We start from the raw sequence: 23,398 nt of genomic DNA, 5'->3' as shown, positions 1-23,398 counted from the left end.
GATCCGGCCCGGGCCATTTTTCCAGCGGTGATTCCGCGGCGAAGCGTGGCGACGCGACGCGCCAAACCTCGCCGCGGACAGATGGTAGCTGGATCGCGTTACAGAAATTGCCAATTACCTATAACATGCAATTTCTGCCTGCCTGCCTGCCTGCCCGCTCGCTTCGCTCTGCTATGGTATTAATCCGTCTGTTGCACCCCGCCGTGGCATCCCTCGGACGCACGCGAGATCGTCTCATAAACGGCTACATGCGCTTCCATCGAGCCGCGAGTGAAAGCCTCTCGGCTCTGCGCGACTCCTCGCGCGCGATAGGTGCGTGTACCGCCGCCGCGAGGAATGCGTCGTCCCGTCCGTGGAGCCGAGTTCTTGGCTCGCGTCCCTCGTACCCGGGGGAGAACGTGTAAAGTCGCGTGTAAGGGGGTTTAGGGTGAGGCGTAGGCGAGGCGCGCTGACGCGGGTAGAATGCGAGCGATTTGTCGAGCGGGCTGAGTCAATTTGCGTGGTGGCCAGCTGTGGGATTCGTCGAGCTCGTTGATCGGGTGTGACGCGTCAATTGGTTCATCGACGTCCCTCGATACACGGAGCCGTTTATTTCATCGTCGAATACTTCGAACGGTTCTTCCGTTAATTACTTACAATTCGAATGTTACTTCCTCCATCGACTGCAAGTGTTATCCTTAGGTAACGCAAATGGAAGTGTAAACAATTTCAGATCCATGGAATATATCTGAATCGCCAGGCAATAATTTCAGCTAACGACGAAACCTATAATCCTCCCTGTACAATTTCTTCCTGAGACTATATGGAGCTCGTCATCTGCCAGCTAACTACGATTAACAGCCACGCTCGCGGGAAATGGGGAATCAGCGTGGCACGGAGTAACAACGGCGCGTAGGTACGCCGGCGGAGGCAGTTAGGGTCCCATCGAATAATTAATAGCCGCGATAAGTGCGCAATAATCCGGGTACAAAGGAGGAAGCAGCGCGCGAACACGGGGATCATAGAGCGTGGAATCAATTTATGCGCGGCTAATGGCCCACGCGAGCTTGTCTCCGTCGCGTCCCGGAAGATGCGCGCCGCTATCGCCTCAACCTCTCTGTAGAAGGCGTTCGTTTGTGTGACAACGTTAAATTAGCGTGCCGCGATAAACTGGTGTACGAACCGTGGCGGTTCGATCTGAGACCGCCGCTGAAGGGGGTGACGGGGGTACGTTCGATGGCACCGCCGCGGATGCGAGATCGACCATCGATTCGCGACTATTAACGAGTACGCTGACTAGCGCGCGAACGAGCCCAGCCGCGAAGAGCAGCCGTGGATAGAGATGAACTCTGAGTCCCGCTACTGTACAGAGCTCTTCAGAACGCGTGATCGTTAAATTCGATGGCAGGATTAGAGGAATGCGTGTACGTCTTTGTTTCATGCGATCTTTTCGAATTATAGAGGGAGGGTATTCTGTGTCGCGTTAGTTAGAAAATCGATTCGACGACCAAAAGATCGTATACCCGTGGATCCTCTGAATTCCTATTTGCAGACATTTCTAAAAATGAGCGCAAGGATGTACTTTTGTAAAGATCCAACGGAAAACGCTTGTAAGTTAGAGACAAATTTTCTGCACCATTGATGTCACGTCCACGGGTCATGAAGCATCCTGTACAAGATGAAACCGTTTACACGAGAGAGAGAGAGAGAGAGAGAGAGAAAGAGATAGATAGAGCAGGAAAGAATCCTGGTGGCCTGGTATTGACTTTTGCACCGATGTGCCGAAGTGCATCCATCATCGACTCGTTCGTAGACTCGTTTAGAAGCCAGAGGCGCAGCGGGAGCCGTGGCGTTTATCATTTAATGACTCCAAGTGGTACCGCGGGAAGGATGCTCGATAGTCGTGCTTGACCCTATCGATCAACTGCAGAATAGAATTGCCCGGTAAAAATTGACAACCTCCCAATTGGCCTTCGAAACATTAGGCTATGCCAAGTGCTCTGTTGTTCTAACCAAGCTGACTTCCAATTCGCACGATTGCTAATCGATAATCGCGTACGATCGGCCTAAATGTCCTCGCGATAACATTTTACGAGTATCCTCGGCACGCAGATCTAACAGAACCGCAATAAGAGAAATTACTTCTCGAAAACCACGAGTACCTCGATATCACCAGAAAGCGTTCAATTTAAGTACACAGTTCTCGCAGATATATTGTGCGCGCGTTTGTACCAACAAACCCCTCCTCGGCCCTCGTTAGCCCGCGATTATTTGCTCGTCGAGTGCGCTCGAGAGTCAATAATCTCGATGCAGCTCGCCTCTTCGAATTATTCTTCAAACACGCTGGGCCCCCAAGGGCCTCTGTGTGCACGGAACCGGCAATATTTGCAGCCCCGAAACTTCGACCGTTCGATCGGCCATTGTAGCCCCAGCCGAGGCGAGGGGCTTTTTTCGTCCGCGAGACAATTAAATCTGGAACCCTCGTTCGATCTCGAACGACGCGTAATTGTCAGTCGTTCTACAACTGCGGAAGATGCCTTCGACGCAGGGGGAGAAAAACTGACGAGGGTAAAATACGGGTGGAAAGGGTGGAAGCGCGGTCGTACGGATAGATAACGACTCGCGAAACGGGCACTCCCGAGGCTCGTACCGAGGTACGGGCTAAATGAATTGGTCCGTTAAGGTTGCTCTTCTCTTCTTTGCAGAGGTGCACCTCGTAAAAACGCGGAGAGCCTCTCCTTCGAGACTTAAATGACAAGGTGATCTACGGAACCAGCGGTGGTGCTCTGACTTCCGGGTGAAAATAATTTTCGACGAGGGTCGTTTATGGTTCGGAGATTATTGCGCTCGTAGACCCGAGAAACGTTTGTGGGCTGTTCAGGCTATCTTTTTAGAAACGAGGGCAACTCTTTTATTTTTATTACGTTGTAAGTTTATTTACGCTCGAGATGAGGAAAGGTTCTCGTTCGCCTGCACCTGTATTTAGATATTCTCAAGAAATAACGCTAAATACGAACTCGATGAAAAATGAAAGGGAAAACTGATTAACGAACCAACAGATAGTCGCTTTTATCGCTTACATCGGGTGCATAAAATTATTGATAGAGGGGAACGATAGCGCTAGGCTGTCGCGCTTATCGCATCGAGTTCACGGCCGACTTGCACGGGGAGATTCTACTTAAAAACTACCCGACGCATGCACGAGGAGCCTATGGCGGCGATCGACGCGCGATGCAAACGCGGCTCGTATGTTGCCTGCGTTTTGCTTAATTAGGCTTGATTTACGCCAGCGAGTCGGTCACGGTTCGTTCGAGCGTTATTCAATGCTGTTTAAACAGGCTAACGCAGGCCAATTTTCGCGCGACCGCGCCGTGACTGCACGCTAATGCGAATGCAAATCGATCTTCCGGTAGCGTTCCTGTAAAAACCTCCTATCCTCCTCCCAAATCTCACGACTACACACTCGCAAATTAAAGCAAATCAAGCGCTATTTAAAAAACATTCCGTTAAAAAAAAAAAAAAATTGAAACATTAAATATAACGTCACACGTGCCCGTCTCTAAAATAATAAACATAAAACGAACGAACCTTCAGCTAAAGTAAATCAGCAAGAAGAGGACACCGGAAGACAGGAAGAAGACAGAGGCGCGAACTTTCAACGGTACGATTTGAGACGCACGCTGGACCGTGGAAAAGGAGCGCGAGGACCAGCTACGAGGCATTTCCCTCCCGCGAGGGCGGGCGTGTAACGCCGTTCGCGGTTTATTATTAATAGAACGATAAGATCGCGGGGCATTACGCGAAACACACAGCTCGTCAAGCCGTAACTGGTTCCGCGGCGAGGATAGAGGCCCTCATCTATCTCCTGCGACGCTTGGCCACGAGAAACACGGGGCGAGCCGAGGAGGCGCGCGCGTGTCCGCTCGCGGACCGGGCTGAACGGCCGCGTGTGGGTTGAGTGCTGGCGGACGCTTGTGGGAAGCTGCCCTGGAGGAACGCCAGGTGGGAAAATGACGAATATCGCTACATTAGGCACGGCGCCTCGTACACAGCAACGGAGATTATGCGATCTCGCCCTAGCCAGCCCGCTGGCTACTATGCCGTGACCGAAACCTTTCTCGCGTCGATCCAGGGACGATGAAAAACTGCTGGTTTAGAATTTCGTCTCAAGATTCGGGTCGGAGGATCCCTCGTAGCTCTCGTTCGAGCGATTTCGAACACTTTGATCGCGGTTTTAATTCGAAAGGAATGGAGTGTTGCGAGTGTTCCATAGTGGTTGTTGGAAAGGCTACAACATCGAATCGTTGTTATTATTCGCGTCGATCTTCTGTACCAGTTCTTGATTCGAGAACTTGATTACTTTCGCAGGTATATAAAATTGTACGCGAGACTTTGGACTTACTGCTGGAGGCAATAAGAGCCAAGCAAATTAGTGGCTCGAATCTAATTCGCGCAGACGTCATGCGGTGTTCAGAACTGGTTTCACCCTGGTGAGAAACGGATCGTTTTCTTTGTTTTCTTCCCCTTGGGTTATTGATACGATACATGTTCGAGGGTTTTTCCTGATTCGTGCTTGTATCACAAATTGCTGATTATCAGCGTCCGCGGTGGGAAAAAATAAAGCTGCGCGTATTTATTACCGATCTGTAAGACAGGTATGGATGCATTCAGGAACCTCGACGGCCGCACCGTCGTATTAACATTTCTACCGCTGGTTCATTAAACGAATTAAATCCGCAAACCCGTTCTCGCTAGGCCAGCCGAATAACAAGAACGGCGCATGTGAGTCATTACCACAAAATACACTGTTACGTTTTCCACTGAGCGGAGCAAAACGATGGCAAACACGCGAATGGAAGCGCTTCCGAAACAAAGTACGAAGTTCCCAGAGCGCGGGATGCTCGAGTAATCGGAACGATTACGCGCGCAATGGATGGTGTCCTTAAATCGAATCAGGCGCACGGGATAATCGTAGGAAGCGCGATTAATTTAACAACCGCCTCTGCGACTTCCGTCGTAAATTAGAAACGTGTGCGTTTCGCGTGCACGAAAACGAGGATGCTCGCCGGCTTCCTTCGCGTTTCTTTTCGCGTAAGGAGACTATTAAACGCTTTCCTAATCGCCCCTTGGCAACCGTGAATTATTCTCGGAATGGGGCGCCGCAAAAACGGCGGGACGAGCGTCTTCCAGTTGCACGTAGCCACGTAGGGATAATACAGACGCAGAGGTGGATCGAACTGACGTCATCCCCCAGGCCAGTCCTCCGCACGGGAAGAATCGACGAAAGAAACTGGAGTCAGTTTTTAGTGGCCTTGCCAAGGTTGACATCTTCTCGGAATCGGTGGCACCCAGCGGCAAAAATTTCCGTGGAAGACGCGATTGTCGCGGGGGATTCGAGGGCTCATGGCCGGAGGGTGAACGCCTCTATTTAGCTACCCCATATCTGTGTCCTCTTCTTTTTATTCTCAATAAAGCAGTTACTAAATATTTCACTCCTTTTACTGTTTCGATATTTCAATTTGAAACAGTGAAATTGTAGCTGCTGATGTTATCTTTTGATAATTATAAATTATTCAAAGCAGAAGTTGTTTCCAATTTATATAAAAATTTGTTCGTAGGACGTGAAACGTTCCATACGCGAGAGACGTCGAGGAACGAGCGAATCGGCTGGAATCGAGGCAATTCCCGAAGAGAACGGCGCGGTGACAGAACAGCCTTTAACGAGGATATAGACCTCCGCGGCTAAATGTCGCGACGTATCGGGACGCGATCTACGTCCCCGCGTTTCTCCCGGTTTCCCTTACGTAATTCGCCTGACGCGCAATTTACTCGTCCCGAAGGTTTATCCACGGCCGATCTCGGAAGCCTATTCTTCTCCGCGTGGACGCCACGCCACCATTTTACAAGCACGCCGGCCCAACGACCCTCCAATCAGATCCGTTTAAATCCCTGACCAAGGTGTTAATGACCCGCGCAAACTGTTGCACACTCGGCTGGCTCCTTCCGCGATGGACTACGAAATTCCCCCGCGTTACGTGCAAAAAACCGGCGCTCGTGACGCCTCGATAACATCTGCGAGGAGAGAGACCTTTGAGTCACGACGACGCGTACACGGAGAGATATCCGCGTATATCCGCGAGCGGGGGATGAAACGGCGCAACCCGTTTCCAAGCCACGCTCCTTCCTGTTTTCCTATTTGCGTCTGCTTTTCATCGCGCGTCGAAACTTTTTCAAGAGATTCGAGCACACGCTTGGTAAGTGGGGTTGATCGATTTTGATGATTCGCGGATTCAAGAACTCTTGAAGGACTCTTAGCAAAGATCGGCTAGTGAAGCGAATAATTGTTAATCCTAAAATATGAATAAAAATTTAATTATTTTCAGCCTGGCGCGAGAAACGGTCGAAGTGGAGAGTGGAATTAAAAAATTTGCCGATCGAGCTACAAAATCCCGTGGCATTATATCCCACGTACGCGCGTCAGTCAGGTTGAAAGTCAGAGTAATGGCCACCGGGGCCGAGAGATAGACTGGATTAATTTAATCTCCAATGATCCAGCAGGATTCGCATCCGTCCTAATGACGCGATAATATTCGGATGTACCCATGTCTGGGCGGATGCAAAGTTCAAAGGTCGCCGTCCTGCAATTATGCGAAAGGGTCACGCGTACGGATAGACGGCGCATGGTCCCATCCCGTATAAACGGCGGAGAGGCGAGAGAGAAGCTGAAAAATGTATTCGAGAGACGTGGACAAAGGAGGCGAGAAGATATGTAAACTTTTTTAATCACAGTACCATTCACTTGCGAGACAAATGTTGCGGAGAATAGTGACAATTCTATGTCTATGATGTGTATCGAGAAAAATAGGTAATTCGAATGTTAAAAAAAGAGAAACGGAACGAAAGGAGAGCCGAGGGGTGGGCCGTAAATCTACGAGGATCCCGTTCTAATCCTACATCGCCGCGATGCGGCCCATAATTCTTCAGGCAACCCACATTAACTTTTCAAAGCAAATATTGCCTGAGATATTCCCACCGGACTGAAAAGAGCTCTCCCATCCATCTCTCGCAACAGTTACACACCTCCGTCGCGGCAAGCTTTTACAACCTCCGCGTCCTCTCCTTTCATCGCGGCGCGTCGAACGTTGGAGCGCGGCGGAACGGGGCGAGAAAGCTTCTTCCCTTTTCCGTTTGTTCGCCCGGAGAGAGTGTCGTCGAATGAAATTACGCGGCCGCCTGCCAGCCAGCCAGCCATCCCGGGACATTCTTACAAAAGGTAAACGCGCGTGGGTGTGCACGCGAGTAGAGCTGAAAGTAGGGAAAAGGAGGGCGGCCGGGAATCGAGCCTGGATCGAACGAAGACCGCGCCAAAGCGGAGGCAATAATTCTCGTGTTTTAGAGGGGCAATTTCGAGGGAGTCGAGTACGCGAGCACGAACGGTGGGGATTTTCGAGGGCTGTACTTTTCGATAATTTATGCCAACGAGGCCTCCGCGCCGCGAGTTTCTCGGAACCGATTCCTCCGCGTTCGAACCCCCAACCTCCGCCAGCCTTGATCGGGATAATGCAACTTTGGATTCGCGCGCGTGACCAGCGTGTAAAGAGACACTTTTTTGCCTGAAATTTGACCTCAGTCTTCTTTTCATACACATCGCTCGTGGCTTTCGGGGCTTTCGAGGCTTGAACAGGAATTTTTGCACCCCTGGGTGGTATACCTCCATTATTCTCGATTCTGTCTTACTTCAATTCGAGATGTAGCTTTGCGTGTCTGCTCACGATTATTGCACGCGTACTTCATGGATTTTCACAATCTTTCTCTCTCTCTCTCTCTCACCAACGGATCTTCGAACGCAATTTTGTTGTACAAATGCGCGTTGAATATCGATTGGAGCCGTTTTGAACGGTTTCGCGCAGCGCGAGAGCAACAATGTTCGAACAGCAATGCGAAGAATTTTTCGGGAAGTCCACGTACGTGAGATGCATGTGCCCGATAACAGCGAGCAACTGCGATCGTTTTTCATGAAGTGTTACGGTTTTCGCGTGGCATATAAAACGATCTTCGATCTACCGGTATACGTGAACGAAATTCTGTCTGAATGTTGAGATGGAATTCGTGCAGAACAAAGGTGTGATTTTTTTTTTTTTTTTTTTTTGGAAACGTGAATTTACACAACGATGCGTGCAACTGGAACGACGGTAGCCGAATTTTAACACGCGTAACACTCGCAGCTCTCCCAATTTCCTCGCAAACATGCTGATCGCTACACAGCACGTAAAATCCAGAACGATACGATAGACAGTCCGCAACAGCTCGAAACTAAACCGATACTCGAAAGCTACAAAGGGCCAAGGGGAATTATTACACGCCCATTCCATTCCGCGTCGTTCAGCCGACACTCGTGGGCCAACCGGAAACCTTAAATTTCACAGTGGCCCGAACAACTTAATCAACGAGCATCGGGAACGCGCAGCGAGGAACGAGGCAACCCTGTGCCCTTAAACGATCCCTGGGAGGAGCGTGTCCTATAAAAACGGGAGCGACCATGAAGGAACAAAGGTAAAAACAATGAGGCAATTTAATAACAGCGGTTAACCGCGGAACAGCGAGGGACGCTCGAGCCGCGGCGCGAGGCAGCCTCTCGAAACTTCAACGAAGGCGAAACGAAGAGGCTCGACCGATGGAAGAGGCGAGCCACGGCTGGAAGGAGCCGGAGAACGGTCGAGATGTCGAGCGGTACGTGGAAAAGGGTGGTTGGTACGCGTACACACACGGTATACAGACGGTTGGACGCAGATGATCCGAGATTATAGACATTAGGGACATTAGCCTCGACGTGGCCACGATTTCGTTCGGCTGCCTGCCCCGCGGTGCACCGTGGATCGGGAACGCGATCACTTCTGACTCGGTTCCCGCGAAGAAGATCGTCGTCGCCGCTTAATATGCACCCTACGCGGCGAGTAAGTGATTCGCGCCGCGTAATTTGCGAATTTCACCACAAACCGGGTACCGAGTCACGAGGTTCGCTCTGTCGCGGTTATTAATGGAGCGCGACGCCCTTGCACGCGTTTCATCGAAGCCTCCGAGGCAGCGCGCAGAGGGGGTTGTTCCTTTTTGCAACGATCTGGCTACTCCTTTCTTTATCGATGAAAATTAGCGTGCCATTTTTCTTTTCTTGCTTGTCCTTCTGGTTGTTTTTTAAAAGTGCCCTAATTCGACGTAGTCAGATATGATCACTTTTTAGTCTCATACCATCGTACGAACATCTCGACCAATCATAGAAACAAGTTTAGTCGGAAACTTTCTTGGAGCGTGTTTACAAATCTCTTCGAGTCTCTTGAGATCTCTTATCAGCGCCCTTGATTACTCTAAAGATTCAATAGTTATAATCAAATCAATCGTTTATCCTATAAACGTTCCTCAACTTCCGCCTTCTAATCGCTAGGATCCTGCGGAAAATCCACCGCGTTGTCAATCGACGATACCTCGACACTGAGACGCTAATTGAATAACTGGAAATGTCCATTCTACGTTCCTTATTTCCATCAGTCGATCGAGAGAGACTGCCAGTCGTCGGATACACGAGAATAATGTTACGGCACAGGAAGATAGAATCGAGAGAGACGGGAGAGGACAACGATATTACGAAGGTAACGAGAGGGTGGAAAGGGAATAATCTAACAGAATGATGAGAGAATTAGCCGGCTCTGACCGTCGTATTATCGCAAATAATGCTCGTCTGATGCCCAGTACAGTTAGACGTAATTAGATGAACCCTGACGCGAGGATGCTGCGTCCTCCCCTCTTCACGCAACCACGTTCGATTTCTTTTTGCAGGGTAAAACTGCGTCTCCATTAGAGCAACAACGAACAACTATCCGATCATGCTCCGTGTACCCGTAGAATCTTACTTGTAATTTTGTTGTGATACTTGTCTGTACTTGTTGCGAGCAGAGGTGAGTGGAATTTTAACTAGTTAACTAGCGACTGACGTTACTTCATCCGATGAGCACAGTTAACGAAGGTTATCGTTAATTATCGTGAAGATAACCATTGATCATTGTAAAACATTAACACTGGAATTACAGTAATTTTATTCGATGTTTTACATTCGATGATACTCGCGTCCGAGATATATAAGCGACGAGAAGACGTTCCATTGCACTTAAGAGCACCCACTGTATAGCGCGTCGATACAAGACGAATTTTATTCGTAACGAAAGGTTCTCGAAGGTTCTGATAAGTTGTTGCGAAGACACCGAATCGCGGGCTGACATGGGTCAACGTGGTAAAACGAGAACGCAACCCCTTTCAGCCCCGATCGAATTTCGCCCGCGATACCATTTTTGGTCCCGCGATCGTGGCCCTTTTCGACTCGCCAGTTATCTCTTTTGGAGATCCGATTACCGTGGTATCGCGGTGCCTCGAGCTTGCGAGCTGCTCCGCGGTAAAAGGATCAGGCAGGATGGACAAGCGTACGAGACAGGGTTAAAGCCTGGTTTATACCTGACGAACGTGCACGAACGGACGCGTAGCAAGCGTCAAGATTTACTTTACATACATTCCCCGATGCTTCCGATAACAATCTGTTCCTCGTTGAAAGGAAAAAATCGGACGAAGACACGGACCAACCTAGAGAACGAGCCCAAAAAAGGAGGCACCCGCAGGCTTTGTCAACAAAAAATAATGCAATAGGAAAATAAAAAGAAAGGGAGACCCAATGTAACAGCGATCGAGTGACGAAAAACGACTACAAAATTCCGGCTGATAAACAACGAGGGGAATATGTGTGTACAAGGACCTCGAGATTGGCGGATGGACGCGAAACGAACGCGCGTTGCATCGCCATGTTGGACAAAATAGGTGGCTGGAACCGGGCAGAGGGAAATGGAATCAAAAGACGAATCGGACGATGTAAAACTACGATTCTAGAGATGGCTATCCTATAATCTGGCCGTGGCCTTCCACGGATCCACCGACGGTTGATTGGCAACAACCGAACCCCATGGTTCGAGCCGCGTTATATTCGCGGCTAGGCGCGCGGGAAGGTCGTTTACCCTATTCCGCTGGTTGGAATCTCTTCATCGTGAAGTAGCCGGGCAAGACGTGGATTATCTTGCCCTGCCGTGTGCAATATCTTCGGCTACCACTCCGGCTGGCGACTCGAGTGCTTTCAATTCCATCCCCGACAAAGTGGATCTGATGGATGTCTCAAGGATGACTCGACGATTCGACGCGAGAGAACGGATGTTTCGTTTTTAGCCGACGGCGACGCGAATGAAAGAGTGTAAGTGCGCGAGTCCGTCGAAAGAGGAGGATTAAAACTAGGGAAAAATTCCGCTTAACCAACGATCACTGCGAGGGACAGATTGTATGGAAGATTTCGAGTATTGCCATTTATTTTTGCAGAGTCTAAGTCGGACGCGCGCACGTCTCTAAGAAGCAATACCGAGCTTACGTGCCATTGAAATAAGTAGAAGCTTCAAGAATTATGCGAGGAACGATCGTTACGTGTAATACAAATTTTAGAACAATCATTGAAACCAGCGAGCCCAAAACGACGAAACGTAAACTCGAGGAACGCTCTAGGAACGTGCAATTATCGCGGGGGTACAGGCGTAGCCATTATCAGGGGGGGCGCCATCGCGCGTAACAGCGGAATATTAAGCGGCGTGAGCGACTGAAAATCGATAGAGCAAACCGCAAGGTTACGTCGCGACGGTTTAAGGATCGCGAAGCCCAGGTCTCTGGAGGTCCCTCTCGACCGCAGACGGTGTCGACGCGAGCGCATAAGAGAGCCAACGGGCCATTACCAACAATGTTTACGATTTCAATTACCGGCCAGCCGATAGCACGGTCATCCGTGTGTCAAGGATGAGGTTTATTCGCTGGCAAGTGTCGCGTTCTATCCCGAGCCTGGTCCACGATCGGGGTCTCCTCTATCGAGCCCGGCGATCAGGAAGCGTTCCACCCTGTGCTCGATCATCCGAGCTGCTGGATAATTAAAGCGTGCCGCGGCCAGTCACCGGGAAAAAGGACGGGGTGAACTGGTTCGTTAGCGGGAGTGAGATCGCTGGCTTGATTAGGACTAACCGTACTGCACAGGCGACGTCCGTGTACCAACGATTTCGAGCGAGAAATGTCGGCGATTGTTCGGCGATTCGTCTGGTTATTGGCTCGAGGAAGGAACCGAACGCCGCTGAGACTGGGGGAGCACGAGAGATATGTGTACATCACGTATTCTTAAGAATAACGAGACGCTGATAAGGTTTGAGACAATGGTACTGTGCTACCGTGAGGAGACACGTTATTGAGAAATGTTTGCTTGCAATGTTCTATTTAAATTAAGGTCTCTCTCGTAATTCACTGATCTGTGCTTAGAGATTAATTGAAAAAACTTTAAAACCACGGGAACTTGTACGGAAGACAAAACTTCAAGAGAACCCTGCAGAACTGGTACCAGTTCTATTCAAACGTAGTCCCACGGCTGCAACCCCCAAGTTAACTCAGCCAATAGCCAACGAAACAACCCCGTTGAAAAAATCCGAAATGCAATGGACGGGACGCACAATTCCGCGTTGCTAGGGAAAGAAAGCTGGCAAGGAACCTAGGCGCCCCAAAGCGAAAGAAAATCCTCGACGGAGGCACAAGATTCGAACGAAAGAACACGCTGCGGGCTTTTCGTGAATGCGAAATGGAAGTTTTCATCCGGGCCAGCGTTCCTTCGACAGTGCAATGGCAACTGGCTCGGTTAAATGGCCGGCGAAGAAAAAAGAAAGCGCGCGGAGCAGGTGCAAAAGTTCCTCGCAGACAGTTTTACATTGGAAACAGAACAGCAAAAGTTCAGCCCCCGTTGATGACTCAGCGCGGCTTTCATCCTCGGGTGAAAGAGAAAGAAAGAGGATAAGAATGTACCGGAGTCCTTGACCAGTGTTTCGCTCTCGTATAGGAATTAGCGATAATTATATAGGGCTAGCACCTGCACGCGGCCGCAAAAACCTGGAATGCCCTGTGGTCTGTTGCTTTTGCGCACCGTTCGAGTGCCGTTGAGTCACGTCGCTCGTACGATGACTCAAAAGGATATTAAGGATATCTAGCTCTGATCTGGAGGATCAGAACTTTTTCCTTTTTCCTTTTTCATCTTTCAAGCGGATGATACTAAAAGAACGCTCGTACAAATAAAAGTTATTTACAACCTAAGTAATAAGTATCTACTAAAAAATATATCAGTGCTTTAAAAAAATTGCTTTTCCGGAGAGCAATGGTGCTTTGACGATAAAATTCGTCGGAACTGAAAACTGGAAGGTGAAACTAAAATGTACGAAGCGTGGTATAAAAATGGCAGACACGTGCGTACCGGAGCGGCCAAGACGAGACACGCAGCCACCCCTTCGATTCTACGCCGCCGAAAATTTCTTCTTCTTTATTGAGTCGTAAACCAACGACGCTTCGAACGGGTATAAATAATATATACGAACGAAATGGCAAGACCGCCCTTTCACGCCCATCACGCTCCTCCGAATTTTTAGTGATCGGAGACTCGGAAAGCTTTCAGTCGTAAATAACCCTGCAACGAAATAAAGTTCGACATCGGCGAAGAGAACACGCGGAGCACGCTCCTTCGACTGAAGATTCTCGTTTACCCTTTTGACGATTCCAATCCTTTGAAGAAGAATTATATATACATACATAATACAACTATACAAATCTCCAGAAGAAGCCTGAATAACAAAATCGACGCGTTCTAGGAAGCCATCGAATAGAAATGGCCGCGCAAAACCAAAGCAAACGAATATCGCGCAAGAAGCGAGGACAAGTGTAACCGGCAATTAATTCGCGGCTAACGACGGGGGAGGTCGGAGCTCGATGGAAACGTCAAGAGGATCGTTCGATCGGCATGGCTCATGAAACGCTAATAAAACGACGATGCTCACGGTCACGGATAAAAGGGACGATCGTCGAAGCGAAGGTAAAAGAACGAGGAGACACCGTTCGATGGACGCTCGATGCTCCGATTCGATAACGGTAGAGGGGGGGTCGAAGGGTCTTTGATGTACGATTCAGGGTGAGGACGAGGCAGTTTGTATCGGCGAAGCGTCCGCGACGTCTGAAAACGAGGCGATCTCGCGGGACGATACGTCGAATTGAATTCGAATGGCATTTGGCAGCAGGCGTAGTCGTTATTCTGATTTATCGCGGCCGTTCAGCGGCTGGGAAGCGCCGACAGGACGACGTGAAACAATAAAGTCGCGGACACGGCGCTGGTATACGTAGCAACGTTAAATAACGAGAGACGGCCGTGGCCGTGAAAGAGATCCGATCTAAAGTGCCGGTTACAACGTTGTCGTAACAACTTTCTTCTCCACCTTCCGCTGCGCCAGTTTATCCCGCTGGCGGATTCGCGCCTCTGCTCGATCTATGGCTGCGTTTAGATGCCTGCGCATTTTTCTGTACGACAAAACGCGTGCGACCAGGGACCCTCCCTCTGTGGGACGTGCGAGAGGGTGTGCAAATTATACCTCGCTCGCACGGTACGACGGACGAGTTGTACGTCTTGTGCGAGATAATTCGCGAGTTGTATGTCTCGGCTGCGAAATAAGGGTGAGTTGTATGCCTCGAGCAAGAAATGGGGGTAAGTTGTACGGCTCGTTTGCAAGGCGATGCACGAAATAAAGTATAAAGCGTGCGTATGCTCTATGCGTGGAGCAGTGCGAGGTTGGCATGTACCATCGCTTACAAAATCGTAGTTACGCGAGGTATCGCGTAAAAAGAGACATCGTATGAACTAGACTTTATCGCTGAAACGTGCGAGCATCCTATCGATCGCACGCAGCTTTCCCCTAATTCCAATTACTTTCCTCGATGGAAAAGGATTTTCAAGAGACTCTTTTCTTGCGTTTCGTATAATGGTCGGATTAGGCAACGGTAGTGAGTCCTGCGTGCCGGATAATGATGTGAGAAATACTCGTGGCGGATAAGAGGATGTTTGGAGGACGGCTGCCATTCGACGCGGTATTTCGATTTGCGAATCCGTTAGACAGTGATTGAAATGCACAGAAACGGGAGACTCTGAAAATGTTTCCTGGAAGCGCGTTCTCGGATTTTCTTTGCGAAGGACGTGAAATTCTGAGCGAAATAGATTCGGCTGGAGGGAACTCGTTATGCGAGCCAGGCGATTAATTGCGTTGGCGTACGCTTCCTGTTCGAATTATTTATTATATGCAGTTTCGCGAAAATAAATCCACTTAGCTGTCAAATTACCATTAGTGTCACGATGATTCCTGTCAAATTACTCAATCATATCGGAAATGATAACAGGAAATTTGATGAATCGAACCATGATTGAACAGGAATAAAATTAGCTTTGCCTCTCGTAACGCGCATAATCGCGTTAGAAATGCTATTATCGACAGCAGCGGGTATTTTATTTTTCGAAAAGTTAATTCTCAAAATTAGCAACAGTCTACCTGGAATCTCGCTCGACGCACGCTACTTCCGCAAAGTTCTCGAGACGTCATCATATAAATTCAATCTAAATTCCAATCGCGACCCACCAACCAATTCTACTACCCCAACGCATATACATAATTCACACGTGACACCCGCATGAATAATTCCGCGGCAATGATTTCGCGGGACGTAAACTTTCGAGCCCAACGCTTCGACAGCGCGCGAGAGGAAAATTTCGCCTTCCCTTTTCCCACGTCACGTTCGCCGACGAGAATCGTGACGGAAAAGCTACGCGCGCGAACGGAGATCAAATAAACATGCTCGACGAGAAAAAAAAAAGGAACAGAAAAAGAGAAGGAAAGAGAAGAAATTTCTATATCTCGACTCACCCTTTAGCTGCGTCGACTCGATGGCGAACATATTCAGCGCCAGAAGCTGAAGAAGTCGGGTCCCAGGAAGTGGCAGTGGCGAATGTTGAAGAAGCGCCCTGAACTCCTTCAACATTTGAACACCGGCTTCTTGGAACGTCTCCATCCTGAAATAGAAAGGTCGAGGTTAGAGCGGTGGAAATGTTAAAAGCATCCGAGCGATTTGTCGCGAAGTCGGTGGTAAAAAGAGTGGAGCGATTTGACGGACAGGTGGGTCACGGAAATAGCATCGCGGGGGCTGTCGCGAGTGGCTGAAAATCGATGGGGAGGACGCGGATGAATGAATAAATGAGAGGACAGCCGTGGCACGTATCAGTCAAGGCAAGATCGTGCATATTTCAGACTTTTTGGTCTGGATGAGGACGTCGACCCGCAACTAGCGCAACTTTTAAACGACGCGGGACCAACGTTCGACTAATAACTCCTCGCCAAATATCGCCGGAAGTCATGAAACTTTCGGCGATGCGAAGGGCAGGTAAAATACACCGTCTCTCGCCCGGTAGTTTCGAGGCTCATTTTTTCTAGCCACGTTCTGGTAGCGTCATTTAGACATTTTCGCTCGAAGGGTGTTCCAACACGACCCCTCTGGGGATACGAGTATTTTTAGTTAACTACAAAATAACCAGAGAACTTTAGAAACTCGCTGAAAAGCGAATGTATACGCTTAATCGCAAATGAAATGGTATGCGAGCATTTTAATGCGAATTTAACAATCTCACTGAATTCGTGAGGATAAATGAAACTCTGGTATTCCCATGGATGCGGCTTCGACACCGACAGCACCGGAGATACCAAGGTAAATAAAGTGGTAGACGTGCCAGAGGAAATTACTCAGCGATCACGATGTTAAGTATCGCGGGCCTAATTAAAAAGGTTGTAATTAGAGGAGAGAGAAAAGACGAGGACGACGTCGCGGCGGAACCGTTACGAGCGCGAAATAAATTCTGCCAGTGCCGGAAAAACGGTGCGGCGGTTAATTAAATCGGCGTCGAGGCGCATTCCTGCGCGGGTCGTCGTCTGCTCCCTCGCAATTTATCATGGATTTTGCAAATAAATAATCGAACGCCGCAATTAAGTGGGTTGATTCACGTCTCGTTAATCCTCGTTAACCCGCGGCGGCGGACGCGCTTGAAATTTATTGGACGGGTCAACGCGAAGGAAATAACGACGGTTCCTAGAGAAATGACGGGATCCGACAACTTCGCATCGACGATAATTCAAATCGCCGCTATTCAGCGGGACACGAGTGCTCTTTCTAAAGAAATCTAAACATTGTCCTGTTCTGCTCGACTTTTAATTTTAAATTTATTCCGCCACTTGCGATGCACTTTTGCGCGAGAACCACTATTTTTCGTATCGATGGCAACGAATCTTGTACCCGAAAGGTGTTCGTCGTCTGATAAATGCCGGAAGCAGTTCGACGTGGGTGTGACTCGGGATAAGAGGGTTCGCCACGTTCAAGTGTCTCTTTGTAACCTGCTCGAAGGTCCGCGGGGCCGAAAAGAACGAGCCGGCCAGCCGTCGCGTTTGTTCCTGACAAATTATAACATCTGATATACCGGAACTGGTGTGCGAGTCGATTCAGCCTCGTCAGAATGCGGCTCTGACACGATCCTCGCGACGGACACTGGAAGAGGTTCAAAAGAGCCGACGGTTGTACCTCTTTTCGCGAACGTTATCTACTGGACAGGCTTTCACGGTTTGCCGGTGATAAAACTTTGGAAATGACGGAGGAAGAACTATCTGATCGATCCTGATGTTACTTTTCGCGCGGCACAGTGCTGCGAAATAATCAGATTTTTGATCCTGAATATTGTTGTAAATGCATGCTGGTACGTTGCGCGGGTAATGTGGGCTTCGTGTATATGTCAGAGCGAAGGTGGAGAGATGACGGAAGAAGGATCGATGAACTCCGGAGAAGTAGTGAATAAGGACAGCTTGCGTGTGTGAGGATAACATGGATTAAGTGGAATTATTCGAATTAGAGATTAATTTGTCTCTCTCTCTCTCTCTCTCTGTCAAATCTCTAAAATTCCAGGGTTTCCACACATTCAAGCATCGAAATATTGAAAAACACCTAAAAGTTGAAACTTCGAAACTTTCAAAGAGTAAAAAATATCCGAGATCGAGGCTTCGAAATTTAAAAAGGCACGGCTAACATTTACCACGGATAAAAAGAATGAAAGCGGAAGACACAAGAGGCGAATCAACGCCGACGCAGCGGCGCGAGCGAACCTCAGCAGTGGGTGTTAATATCGCGCCGTTGAGTTCGAATGATAAAGGGGAACGCGTCGCGGTGCTCCCGTGAGACCTACTAAACGGCCGTATCCTCTCGTAAACACGGCCACGGAGAAACGGCGAGAGAACTCGCGTAGCTATCTTTCCCACAACCTCGTTTTCTCTCGTTCGTAGCGCCGCGTGCTGGTTATGGCGAATTTACGCCGGGTAACGTCTCAGTCTCGGTCTCGACCTCCCGTGGGCCAGCGAACTGGAGGATTCGAGGCGCGGCTCGTCTTTTAAGCCGATTGGGAGAACCACCCCCGTAGGGTGCGATCGGGGAAATCGATGCGGCGGGTTGCTAACTTATTTATGCGTCTAGCTTGCCAATTTTACGATTCCTCCGCGGTTTTCTTGGAATTTAGAGCAGCATCCCCTGTCGGATCCTTCTTAATAGATATATAACGTGGAACACATAGCTGCATGCTGAAATTGTCTCCATTACCAATCCCAAAAATCGCAGACAACAATCTGAGTACAACAACTAATTTAATTCGAACAGAAATATAACTCGATACAATTAAACAGAAGCATAAATAAAACTGGCAGAGGCGCGTCGCGTTCTGAATATCGCGGTAACATCTCGAGCCCAGTTCCACCGAGTAACAATCGAAAAACAAAAATTCCCACCCCGCAGGTCACGAACTTCCCTCGCGGAAAACGACTTCCCGCGATCAGAGTGAACGATATCGGCTCCTATTCTCGTTAACTTCGATCGTTCTGCTCGCGGAGCCGACGATCTCCGCTCGATTTTCAACTAACCCTCGCGCGAGAACCGCGAACTGGCACGCAGCCGTGCACATCGGGCAGCTCGTAATTACACGGGGGTACATAATGTTACGCTGGCCGGCTGCAACCGGTTGGCTCTCGCTCGCGGCACGCAAACGTGCCCAGGACGTTTCTGTTGCCCCCGGGTTCCCACTGGCCGCGCGTTAGAAGCGTAAACACGGTTGCAATTATTAACACCGGACGGGTATTCTTCATCGCGCGTACAGTGGCTGTTCATTAGCGGGGCTTTATTATTCAGCCTGGCGGCTCTCGCCTGGTGGATCGATAGGCGCGAGGCGACCGCCGCGTTCCTACGCCGCCACCGTCTCGCTAATCTGCTGGCGCGCTTTAGGAAACCCACCTAATGGAAACTCGTGATTGTTTGCAAATGGTTCTGTACGGGGAGTTCGCGTCTCCAAGTTTTTACCCCGATCGGTGCCCAATCGGATCCGCGCGGTATCGTTCACTTACGTTTAGATATGTGCGTTCTTGCTATCAAGCGGACGCGCCTTTGTACGGTAACCGCGCACTGTTATCAACCATCAATTGCCACGTTCATTTTTACAGGACGGGGAATAAAGTGGCCGTGAAATAACAGGTCCGTAAAACGGAAATTACAGAAAGAAGGAGTCATCTGACAACGCGGCACGTCTCGTAGAAAACCATCGGGAGCGAACAGGCGTAAAACGAGTACGACGAAGTCGAGAAAAACCGAATGGACGCGAAAGCAGATTACTTCCAGCGTAACGACGGGACAGCATCAGCCACGGTCGCCCTGGAATCATCACGGTGGAACCGATAATTGCTGACAATCTGTCGGGGCTTACCGATCGCTCAAACTCACGATCCTTCGATTAGCTTCGCGCCGCCTTGATAGACGCTAAAAACGTGATTAGCATACGTCCAGGGGGGGGATAGTAACACGGGCTTAATAAGGCCGTGATCGCGGTGGACGCGCTATCTCGAGGGAGCGCGCGAGCAGCGATAAACGCGCGCTCCTTTCGCGTACACGGCGCCGCGCGATCGTCAACGAAACTGTCGACGACCACTCGCAAAGCGCCTCCATTCTCGCGGCAACGAGAACATGTCGCGGCCGCCTGCACTCGCGATTACCTATTAACCGGACAAGGAAATGGCAGCCTGCATCGCTCGAGTTGTTACGCGCCGCGTTTCAAAGCGATAAGCACCTTCCGTTGCCCGACAAGCGGATGACCGTGGTACTTGGGAAGGAAAAAACCGGAGGAAGGAAGTCTGTCCCTTTCTGCCACTGGGGTAATCGGTACCTGCGATGAGTGAAATCGGTAAAGTTTACGAGAGAGGACATCTCCTCCCATATGGTTGAATATTTGTAAATTTTTTATTAACATATAGCAACAATAGCACCATCGTTCCAGGATCGAAGTCAGGAAACCACGCGTGCGAGAGAACGCACTGTCCCTTGCGCGTGGTCACTGAAAGGTGGAAGGCGAGCCTCGACCCAGTGGATGAAAAACAAGAATTAGAGAAGCGAGGGAAGACGGAGAATTGCACTTTAGGGCATAACGGCATCCCCACGACCCACGGTCGCCGTGTCACGGAGATGAGGCCCCGTGTTTCTGTGCCGTGGTGGCGGATAACCGTGGCGGGCACCAACACGGGGCCGCGTAAAGGCGTACCGGACGGCGAGGGAGGGCGGGCAACGCTTACTACACCTCCGGCTAGGTACCATCCGAGCACGAGTTGCGTCGATGCATCGCGAGGGGCCCCGATGTCCCATCGACACCGAGCCAACTCTATGACTAACAAGTTTGCACTTTAGCGCATAACGGGGCATTCCGGCGTGTTCCATAGATCATGGTCCATGACCCACGGATTGCGTGGGCCGGGCACCATAACCATTCCTCGGCGATATAGCGACGGCGGCGTGGCCCCGGCGGTACCACGAGCATTAAGTTTCCAGCTTCTTCGTCTTCCTCCCTCTCCGGCTTAGCGATGGGATCAAGTGCATTGCGAGTCGCCACGAATCTGCCTGGAGAGAGTCAGAACCGAGAGCAGATGCTTTCGAGACTCGTCACCGTACTTCTTTGGACGCAACTTTATTGTTTTTGCCATTTTTTTTCTTTCTCCAGGGTTGTTACCCGACGACGCGCCATCATTTGTTGCGCTAAGATATCGAACTGCCAACTATCGAGAGTATCGTAATCGACCTCGTGAGCATAGAATAATTCCGTTCTTTCGAATATCTTCACGATACTTCGAGTACCATTCGAAGTACTTGTAAATTATCGTCATTCTTGCATGGCGATACTAACGAGGCGAATCTCTCGCGCGATAGAGACTGACTCGGATTCACGAGCACAGATCGAACTTGATCCCATCTCTACTCTCCGCTGCATCTTTCTCCCGATGGTTCTTCTCTATCCCGCGCGTCACGTATACGGGATTCTCCCCGTCGCGAGACGCAGACCGACTTCGCCGCTTTTGATCGCCAGATAATCGCGCTAACGGATCATCCTCGAACTTCCCGAGCGGAGGGACCGCGATTTTTCTTAAACCTGATCGCCGATCGTGTGCTGCCTTAGAATGGCCGTTCCCATTATAACCCATCCACCCCCTCGCCCTTCTCTATCTCCCTCTCTCTCTCTCTATATATATATATATACAATATATATGTACGTATACGTTTGCTTGAATTTGGCACGCTCTTTGTGGATTCTTCATCTGGGTGTTCTTCCGTTTCTGCTTGGGAATTTCTCGTGGGAAGTACGGGTTTGACGGTTGAGAGGTTGCACGCTGTGATGATATACCGTGGACTTGATTATTGACTGCGATTTGGGACAGCGAGTCGAGGCAAGGAATTCGAAGCCGATTGTTCCGTGTTAGGTACATCTGTCTTGAACTACGTTGACGAAGAAGACGATGGGAAAGGAAAGCAGCCGAATATTTTATTTTCAGCTACAATGTCGAAGAAAGCTTTTTAAAACCCAGCCATTACAACGCTAATAGCCGCAGTGTCTACCGGTGGTAACGCGCGCCTCTGAAAGTAGCCAGCGAGCAACATTTTTGCGTCTCCCGAGGATACTTAACCGTACCCCTTAAAAACACTACATCTTCCACTGGCTATTAACGCGTCAATATTTCTCAAGTAACATAGCGGTACCCCATTATCGTTAATACCTTCGAAGCTCGCCCTTCGCCCCACTGTCGAGCCCCCGCTGTACGCCCGTTCATATTCATCATTAACAAAACGGCTTTGAAAAAAATCGGCGATACTCGTACGAAGTCGAGGTTATCGTCGCGTGTCGCGGCACGCAGTTGTATCCGTTCGAATATATCTCCGATCGAAGAATGCTATAAATCGCCGGTGCACGTCGCGATTGCCCAGTTCTCTCAATAAGTAACCGGTAACGTCAGGGAGGGAAGGGGATGGCGCACATCAGGAAATCACCTCGCCGCGGTAAGGTCGTCGTGTAAGTAAGAGGCTGAGGTCAGGATGCCAACGCTACCGAGCGCTGCCCCACACGGTGAGACCTTATACGCTGTGTAACGAGCCACCTTACATCATTGACACCCAGCGAACCGAATCGGATGCCGCGGAAGACGCTGCTGCGACACCCTTCGGCCACGAGGTAACGAGATTTTCTGTAATACTGTTGGAAAGTGATATTCGTGTTTATCGTCCTGCAGGCGCATTTACGACGTAGCGGGACCGCGGAATCGATCATGAAATTGAAACTTAACTACCCCTCGATTTATTGGCCACCTTGTAGTTATCGCGTGTACGGTTGTGGCATTCAATTTTCGAGTTTGGAAATTAATTTTGCTCAAGAATATTCAATTCTATCGGGAAAACTTTGCTGTTTCCTGCGTTTCCTCTTTTGCTGTTTCCTCTCGAAAACAAACAAATTACGCGGGACTGTGTAAAGTATCGGTACACGATACGGTCTTTAGAAGCAATTATTTCGACCGGTTAACGTAATCTAATTTGATCGCGAAGTTTGCACGGTCGCTCTAGCGAGGAGCGAATTGCAGATCGAACCGCACGAAATCGTAATAAATGGTGCAGCCTTTAGAACCGATTACTTATTTCCTCGGGGACGTAGCAATTTTGTAGCAATTTCAGCTATGCGAGGAGAAGGCGCAGCGGAATTAAACCCGTAACCCGTAAGCCGGTGATTTATACAACAAGGTTGCAAAACGAGGAAAAATTTAATGAAAAGGGAGCCTCATAGCGCGAAAACCACTTAACAGAAGTTGGCCGAACGGCGCGTCGCGCCCCGCAGAAACATTGAAAAGGGAACGGGTCGGTTTTTTTCGTTTTCTTCTTCCTTCGAGCCGCCCCGCTAAACCACCACGGTGGACGGAGATTGCCTCTTAAACGGCTGATCGGAACCTACAATTTGAATGATAACTCATCGCGTACGAACACGCGTTAGAACATCGCGCGGGAACCCACCCTCGGCGAGATCAAACCTATAAATCAAAATGGCCGCGACACCGGCGCATAATCCGCCCGGCTCGTG

The 23,398-nt window shown here is 49.6% G+C and overlaps 2 protein-coding genes across 8 annotated transcripts in view; both read right to left on the bottom strand.

Moving 5' to 3' along the window:
* Positions 1-23,398, bottom strand: part of LOC143426346 (uncharacterized) — a 130,181-nt gene that overhangs the window by 3,955 nt on the left and 102,828 nt on the right. The window lies entirely within an intron of this gene.
* The window catches only part of LOC143426348 (telomerase-binding protein EST1A), a 116,292-nt gene that overhangs the window by 75,630 nt on the left and 17,264 nt on the right, over positions 1-23,398 (bottom strand). For all 7 annotated transcript variants that reach the window (XM_076899749.1, XM_076899751.1, XM_076899750.1 and 4 more), the window contains exon 17: positions 15,813-15,958. In XM_076899749.1, the coding sequence (XP_076755864.1) occupies positions 15,813-15,958 (146 nt within the window). The remainder of the gene's footprint in view (positions 1-15,812; positions 15,959-23,398) is intronic.

The sequence above is a fragment of the Xylocopa sonorina genome, chromosome 8 (genome assembly GCF_050948175.1).
Source record: "Xylocopa sonorina isolate GNS202 chromosome 8, iyXylSono1_principal, whole genome shotgun sequence".
Lineage (NCBI taxonomy): Eukaryota > Metazoa > Arthropoda > Insecta > Hymenoptera > Apidae > Xylocopa > Xylocopa sonorina.
The sequence above is the reverse complement of the archived record's forward strand: the minus strand, read 5'-3'. Positions and strand labels throughout refer to the sequence as shown.